General features: G+C 72.2%; 3 protein-coding genes across 3 annotated transcripts; 2 read left to right on the top strand and 1 right to left on the bottom strand.

Annotated features, from left to right (window-relative positions):
- The first annotated feature begins 857 nt into the window (after positions 1-857).
- Positions 858-2,915, top strand: ANKRD2 (ankyrin repeat domain 2). Its single transcript, XM_026102903.2, has 9 exons — positions 858-1,038; positions 1,130-1,243; positions 1,359-1,520; positions 1,625-1,732; positions 1,896-1,994; positions 2,134-2,232; positions 2,317-2,415; positions 2,497-2,595; positions 2,672-2,915. Exons 1-9 carry the CDS (start codon positions 976-978, stop codon positions 2,774-2,776), a joined length of 948 nt encoding a protein of 315 aa, XP_025958688.1. The 5' UTR covers positions 858-975; the 3' UTR covers positions 2,777-2,915.
- Positions 2,916-3,002: 87 nt separating this feature from the next.
- Positions 3,003-5,049, top strand: HOGA1 (4-hydroxy-2-oxoglutarate aldolase 1). The gene is made up of 7 exons (XM_026102902.2): positions 3,003-3,225; positions 3,351-3,479; positions 3,563-3,690; positions 3,772-3,906; positions 3,982-4,078; positions 4,169-4,302; positions 4,717-5,049. The coding sequence occupies exons 1-7, from the start codon at positions 3,027-3,029 to the stop codon at positions 4,864-4,866; spliced, it is 972 nt and encodes a 323-aa protein (XP_025958687.2). The 5' UTR covers positions 3,003-3,026; the 3' UTR covers positions 4,867-5,049.
- Positions 5,050-5,105: 56 nt separating this feature from the next.
- Positions 5,106-7,661, bottom strand: MORN4 (MORN repeat containing 4). Its single transcript, XM_026102860.2, has 5 exons — positions 7,435-7,661; positions 6,048-6,139; positions 5,814-5,928; positions 5,611-5,720; positions 5,106-5,494 (listed from the first exon to the last, which is right to left on the bottom strand). Exons 1-5 carry the CDS (start codon positions 7,644-7,646, stop codon positions 5,346-5,348), a joined length of 678 nt encoding a protein of 225 aa, XP_025958645.2. The 5' UTR covers positions 7,647-7,661; the 3' UTR covers positions 5,106-5,345.
- Positions 7,662-7,680: the final 19 nt, after the last annotated feature.

Raw genomic sequence — 7,680 nt, 5'->3', positions numbered from 1 at the left:
GGGTGTCTGCCGGGACTCCCCGTGCCGGTCCTTCCCCTGCTCCGTTTTGGCAAGGCGAGGGCCCGGGGCCGGCTCTGCGGCAGGGCACGCTGTGATTGCAAAGCTGCTGCCTCACTGCGGCCGGAGGCTGTGGCACCCCAGGGCAGAGCACCCACGGGTGGCCCTGGGAACTGGCAGTGCCCGGCCAGCGCTCCCCAGGGAGGGTGACGCATCCCCGTGTGTCCCTCCTCTGCGGTCCTCTGCCCAGCGCATTAACTGTCCCGGCACGGGGCAGCGCTGGCCTCATCTTACAAATGGGGAAAGCAAAGCCCAGGAGGGCTGAGCGATGCAGCCGCTGCCGGGAATAGCTGCCGGCTCTGCCTCCTGGCCCCGCGTGAGGCCACGCTGCTGCCAGGCTGCCCGTGTGCCCTGAGGGAGGCCAGCCGGCCGCCCGGGCCCCCACTGGGCTGCCTGGGACGCTCTGGACCTGAGGTCATGCTCCGAAGCAGCGGGGAGGGCTGCGGCCCGGGGAGGGCAGCGCCCGCTCCCATGCCGGGGGGCTGTGGGGTCCTCGGGGGTGGCTCGCAGCATCCGGGGAGCGATGGCAGGGATGGGGCGATGGGAGCTGAGCGGAGCATCCCACGGCCTCCCGCGCCGCGGCTCTGCTCCGCGGAGCCTCCGCAGGCTCCCCGGTGCGGGGGTCCCGTGCCGCCTGCGGGGCGGCCCGACCCAGGTCTCTTTAAGAGCGTGCCTGGCGCTGGCAGAGGTGAGCCGGGGGCACCAGAAAGCAGCAGGGTGAGCTCATGACAAAGCTGCCCCAGTCACGCGGAGCGGCCACAGCTGTCGGCGCCCTTGGGCAGCGGGACGGAGCAGCCGGCGGCATAAAGCCCGGTGGCCAGCGCAGCCGCCGCAGCCCCAGGGCGAGGGCCGGGCGCTCGCTGCCCGCTGCCGCCGCCTGCACGGGCACCCCGCCGGGGCCGCCTGCCTCCCGCAGGCATGGAGCCCGCCGTGCAATGGGCCACGGAGCTCATCGACCAGAAGCTGGCGGAGGAGGAGGAGGTGGGTCCCCCGGGGAGGGCAGCCGCCGCCTCGCACCGTGCCCGTCCCAGAGGTGTCAGGCGCTCAGCCTCCCCCCTGCGTGCCCGTGCAGAAGCTCAGAGGTGAGGGCCCCCGGGAGCCGCCGGCCGTGGAGCGCATGGACACGCCGGAGCTGGAGGAGGAGAAACGCCGCGGCCCCAGGAACCGGGGCGTCGAGGCCGTCAAGGTGCGCCGCTGGGCACGGGGGAAGGCAAACGGGGTGCTGCGGCAGGGGGCAGCATGGCCCCCCGTGCTGTGCACCGGTCCCTGGGTGCCCTCACGGGTGCCGTGTCCCCCCCCAGGGCCAGGAGCGGGTGCGGAGGAGCTCAGTGGACCTGAGGCGGGAGATCATCGACGTGGGGAGCATCCAGCGGCTCATCGAGCTGCGCAAGCAGCGCCGCAAGCGCCGGGAGGAGAGGGCGGCCACCCCCGAGCCCCCACCGCCGCCTGAGCCCCTGGAGATCGTACGTGGGGGGGGGGGTCCCGGGAGGGGGGTCCCGGATGTGGCCAGCCACCAGGTCACCCCTGCCAGGGCTCTGCCCCAGCCCTGAGCCCCCCCTGCCCCCAGGAGGGCCCAGTGGAGCCGGAGATGTTCCTGCGAGCTGCCGTCCAGGGCAAAATCCGCATCATCGAGAAGTTTTTGGCAGACGGAGGCTCCCCGGACACATGTGACGAGGTAGAGCTCCCCGTCGCGGCACCCCGGTGATGGGCACTGGGGTACCAAGTTATGGGGCAACACCTCCAGGGTCCCGGCTGAGCCTGTGGGTGATGGCTGGGGGGCAGCGGGGGGCATGGCCGGGCTGGGCCAGGCGGGACAGCAGGGCGCCTCGTCTCCCCAGTTCCACCGCACGGCCCTGCACCGCTCCTCGCTGGAGGGACACATGGACATCCTGCAGAAGCTGCTGGACAGCGGGGCCACTGTCGACTTCAGGGACCGGGTGAGCCCAGGACCCCCTCCTCCAGGCATGGCGCGGTTTGGGGTGCTGGCGGGAGGCGATGCTCCGCTGGGGACAGCACTGGGGGGGGAGCGGGGCCGGGCTGTGGCGCCCTGCCGTGATGCAGGCTCTGCGCGCCCAGCTGGACTGCACTGCCGTGCACTGGGCCTGCCGCGGGGGCCACCTGGATGCCGTGAAGCTGCTGCAGGACCACGGCGCAGACCTCAACCTCAAGGACAAGGTAAGCCAGGGTGGCGCTGGGCACGCCACCGGGGGCGGCGGGGCTGGTGCTGATCCCCCTTGGCATCCGTCTGTCCCCGGCCAGCTGCTGAGCACCCCACTCCACGTGGCCACCCGGACCGGCCACCCTGACATCGTGGAGCACCTCATCCACTGCGGGGTGCACATCAACTCCCCGGACAGGGTAAGCAGCGCGCAGCGCGCAGCGCCCCGGGCCCTGGCAGGCAGCAGGGCGCCCAGCTGGCATGGCCCTGCCTCTCCGCAGGAAGGCGACACGGCTCTGCACGATGCTGCGCGGCTCAGCCGCTACAAGATCATCAAGATGCTGCTCCTGCACGGCGCCGACATGATGGCCAAGAACCTGGTGAGCGGGGCGGCAGGCGGTGGGGGGCTGGGGCTGCCGCCGGCCGGGCTGCGCCCAACCTCCACCGTGCTCGCAGGACGGCAAGACCCCCACGGACCTGGTGCAGCAGTGGCAGGTGGACACGCGCCAGGCACTGGAGACCAAGGAGCGGCCGCAGGAGGGGACGGAGGTCCCCGCGTGACGGCGCTGGGGCCGGGCTCGGCTCCAAGACTTATCTGTGCCAATAAAAGCTGGCGAAGCGCACTTTGGCTCTGGAGCAGGCTCAGCCGCAGGGCTCGGCCAGGGGGAGCTGAGCTCCTTCTGCGGGCAGCAAAGCCCCCCTGGCTCGCACGGGTGCCACCCACATCGTCCTTGTCCTCACATGCCTTGTCAATCATTAACAGCCCCTTGGCCAAGGGGGTGTCGCGGCTGGCTGCAGTGCCCAGACCGCCATGGCACTCAGCACCCGCCTGGCCTCGCCGCTCCGGCCGGTGCTGTGCCGGGGGCTCAGCACCCCACCGGGGCCGAGACCGGCGCTGGACCTGGCGGGCATCTTCCCTCCACTGGCCACCCCCTTCTCGCCCGCGGGCGAGGTGGACTACGCCCGGCTGGAGGGCAACCTGCGCCGCTACGCCAGCCTCCCCTTCCGAGGTGAGCGCTGCTGGGGGCCCCCGCCGCGCTTCACGCCCGGGCAGCCCCTCGGGGGCCGCCACACAGCGCCAGTCCGTGCATGCGCCCCGCCGGTGTGCACGCAGCCGACCGTCCTTGCGTTGCAGGCTTCGTGGTGCAGGGCTCCAGCGGGGAGTACCCCTACCTGGCGCCCCGTGAGCGGCTGGAAGTGGTGAGCCGCGTGCGCCGGGCGCTGCCCGGGGACCGCCTGCTGCTGGCCGGCTCGGGCTGCGAATGTGAGTGCGGGGACAGCGTGGCGGCCCCCCTCTGGCCCCCGGCGTGGGGGCTGCTGCCGCTCAGCATCCCGCCTGCTCCACAGCCACGCGGGCCACCATCGAGATGACTGTCAGCATGGCGCAGGCAGGGGCTGACGCCGCGCTGGTCGTGACGCCCTGCTACTACCGCGGGGCCATGAGCGGCATCGCCTTGGAGCGGCACTACGCGGAGGTGAGCGGTGCCCGCTGGCAGCCCCGGCCGGCCCTTGGCGCGGCGGCTCGGCGGCGCTAAGCTCTGCCCCGGTGCCCGCAGGTGGCCGAGGCGTCCCCCATCCCCGTGGTGCTCTACAGCGTCCCCGCCAACACGGGCCTGGAGCTGCCGCTGGAGGCCGTGCTGGCCCTGGCGCAGCACCCCAATGTCGCTGGGATCAAGGACAGCGGCGGGGACGTGAGTGGGGCGGCGCTTTCCCCATGGGGGAGGGGGTGATGCTCGCCATGGGAAGCAGCGTGTCTCCCCCCCCAGATCACCCGCCTGGGGCTGATCGTCCACAAGACGCGGCGGGAAGGTTTCCAGGTGCTGGCGGGATCGGCCGGCTTCCTGCTGGCCAGCTATGCCGTGGGTAGGTGCCGGGGACGGCCGTTGGGCACGGGGCAGCAGCAGGGTGGCGGCAGGGCGCCGCAGGCTGCCAACGTGCCCCTGGTGTCCGCAGGTGCCGTCGGGGGGGTCTGCGCCCTGGCCAACGTGCTGGGCGCCCCGCTGTGCCAGCTGGAGCGGCTGTGCCGCGAGGGGCGCTGGCAGGAGGCCCGTGACCTGCAGCTCCGGCTCCTGGAGCCCAACGCGGCGGTGAGGCTCGGCGGGGCCGCGGGGGGCCGGGCGACACAGCGCGAGGTGCCCCCGGCTGCCGGGGGGGCCGGCGGGAGGTGGCCGGGGGGGACACGCCAGCTTTCCCGCGCCAGGGACAGCGCGTCCCCTGGCACCGGACCCCCGGCGCTGTAGCCACCGGCTATTTATAGGCAGGGACGGGGGGAAGAGCTGCTCCTCCCCGCTCCTGCCGCGGGATGCTGCGAGGAGCCAGATGTGCCGGCCGCGATGCCCCTTGTGTGGGGAGCCCCGTCCCTCTGGGCCCCATGGGTGTGCTTCCCTGGGGGGCTGCCACTGCGGTCCTGGGGCCGGGATGGCCACACAGCCCTTCGCCGCAGCCCAGCACGCTGCAGACCGCGTTGCCCTGCCCCACGGGACCCCCCCCCCCCCCAACAGGTCACCCGCCGCTTCGGGATCCCGGGGCTGAAGAAGGCCATGGAGTGGTTTGGCTACTACGGGGGACCCTGCCGCGCGCCCCTGGCCCCGCTGAGCCCGGCCCAGGAGGAGGAGCTGAGAGAGACCTTCAGTGCCAACGGCTGGCTGTGAAGCGCCCCCGTGCCTCCCCGCATCCCCCCCCTCCAGCCTCTGCCCTGGCGCTGCAGTGCTTGCAACACTGCCTTGCCCCGGCCTGGGGGGCCAGGGACCCCCAGCGAGGGGGCGCAGGGCAGGGGGGAGGAAAAACCCTGTCCCAGCACGCTGGGCTGGGAATAAACCTGCTGCCTCCCCGCAGCCCCTCGGCGTCTGCATTCATGTCCCCCCCCAGTAGGAAGGACATGGCCCGGGCGTTTGGCAACGTGGTTTACTCAGCCGCGGCCCGTGCAGGCAGGGACACAGCAAGGCACGGGAGCGGGGCGGGCGCCGACCCATGGGGAGGCCGCGGCCCCCCCCGAGGCCGGGCCGAGTCCGTCAGGGCCCCGGCCGGAGCCCACGCTGCGCCAGGGCGAGGGCAGCGGCCCGGCAGCCGCCCCGCGGCGGGCACCCGGTCCAGCCGGCCGCCCCGCGGCGAAGGCACAGCGGCGGCGGCGTCACGCCGTGAGGTTGTGGGCGGACTTGGAGGCGCTCTGGGCCCGCTGCACCACGGCCTGGCACTTCTCGCGCCGCAGCAGCTTGTTGTTCTCGAAGAAGCCCTCGTTGCGGGGCACGCCGTGCGAGCCGTCGGGGAACGTCAGCAGCCCTGTGGGCGGCCGGGAGTCACAGGGGGGTGGCATGGACAGAGCAGCGGACACCGAAGGGGTGGCAACGGGGGGCGAGCAGGGCCACGCGGAGCCGCCAGCCCTGCCGGGCACTCACCGAAGCCGTACACGCGCCCGCCTTTGAACTCGCCCTCGAAGGTCATGTTGTCGTAGCGGGTGAAGACGCCGACGCCGTTGAACTTGCCCTGCACAAATTCCCCCTCGTACCTGCGTGGCACGGCGGCGCTGTCAGAGCCCCCGAAAGCAGCTCCGCGGGGCCGCGGGGTGGTGGGATGCCCTGGAGGCGCCGCACGGCCTCACCTGGAGCCATCGGCAAAGGTGAGCACGCCGCAGCCGTGGAAGAGCCCATTCTCAAAGTGCCCCACGTAAGCAGTGCCGTCCGCAAACGTCAGCTGGCCGACGCCGTGCCGGCGACCTGGGCAAAGGCGAGGACGCGTACAATGGGTGCAACGGGTGCAATGGGTGCAACGGGGCCGGGACGCAGCTCACGAAGGGGGCTCGCCCCCCGACGGGGCGCCCCGGCACCCTGCTCACCTTCCTTCCACTCGCCGCGGTACTCCTCCCCATTGGAGTAGGTGAAGGAGCCTTTGGTGAGGGTCATGGCGACGGCGTCCGCGGGCGCAGGGCTGCGGGGGGAGAGGCGGCAGCAGGCAGCTGGGCGGAGGGGAGCGGCGCGGCGCCTGCCCCCCGCCGCTGCACCAAGCCCCCGCCTCGGAGGAGGGCACTCGTGGCGGCACCCTAGCCTTGCGTGGGGCCTGGGCATCCCCGAGAGACACCTGCCTCGGCCCCCTAACCGGCCTGGGAGCATCGTGGCTAACTCGCAAGGGCTTTGTGTCCAGAGGAGAAATGGCCCTCAGCCAGAGCTGAGGCAGCAACCGAACAGTGCTCCCTGCCGACAGCACAGCGGGGCTGGGAAGGCAACGCCAGCAGGAAGGGACCGAGGGGAGAGGACGCTGCTCCGCTAGTGCCCACGAGGCCACAGCAGCTGGGGCAACGCATGCACGACCCCCATGTGGGATGCATCTGCCGGCAGTGACTGCCCACCCTGCCTCTGCTATGCACCCAGGGGTGATGCATGCATGCCCCACGCGGGCCACACACCCACAGGTGTTGCGCGCACACCCACACGGGCCACGCACCCAGGGGTGATGCATGCAAACCCCATCTGGGCCATGCACTCGCAGGCAGTGCATGCACACCCCATGTGGGCCATGCCCCCAGGGGTGATGCAGGCACACCTCACACAAGCCATGCACCTAGGGGCGATGCATGCATGCCCCACACGGGCTGTGCACCTAGGGGCAATGCATGCATGCCCTACATGAGCCATGCACCTGGGGTGATGCATGCACGTCCTACATGAGCCATGCACCTAGGGGTGATGCATGCATGCCCCACGCAGGCCACGCACCTAGACGCCATGCATGCATGCCCACGTGGGCCATGCACCTAGGGGCAATGCATGCACACCCCCCACAAGCCATGCACCTAGGGGTGATGCATGCACGCCCCACACGAGCCATGCACCTGGGGTGATGCATGCACGCCCCACGGGAGCCATGCACTCAGGGGCGATGCATGCACGGCCCACACAAGCCATGCACTCGGGGCGATGCATGCACGCCCCACGGGAGCCATGCACTCAGGCGATGCATGCACGCCCCACATGAGCCATGCACTCAGGGGCGATGCATGCACGCCCCACATGAGCCAGGCACTTGGGCGATGCATGCACGGCCCACACAAGCCATGCACTCAGGGGCGATGCATGCACGCCCCACATGAGCCATGCACTCAGGGGCGATGCATGCATGCCCCACGGGAGCCATGCACTCAGGGGAGGTGCACAGACGCCCGCTGCCTACCCCACGGGCGGGCCGGGCGGGCCGGGCGGCGCACGGCACCCGCCGCCCGCGCTCACCTGGCTCCGCGCTCGCCGCCCGCACCGCTCCCCACTGGGGTCCCGCCGAGGGGCGGCGGCGCGGCCGCCTCCCTGACAGGCCCCCGCCCCGTCGGGCGGCGCAGCGCCGCCGGCATCCGTCCCCGCACGCCGTTGGCTGTCTCCATGGCAACCCCTAGCAACGCGGCTCCACATTGGCCCGCTTTCCAGCGCCCCCTCTCGCCCGCCGCCATCTTTGTGAGGGGCAAGGCGGTCTCCTCCCGGCCG

This window comes from Dromaius novaehollandiae, chromosome 6 (assembly GCF_036370855.1).
Source record: "Dromaius novaehollandiae isolate bDroNov1 chromosome 6, bDroNov1.hap1, whole genome shotgun sequence".
Classification (NCBI taxonomy): Eukaryota; Metazoa; Chordata; class Aves; order Casuariiformes; family Dromaiidae; genus Dromaius; species Dromaius novaehollandiae.
This window is presented reverse-complemented; position numbering and strand designations above follow the sequence as displayed.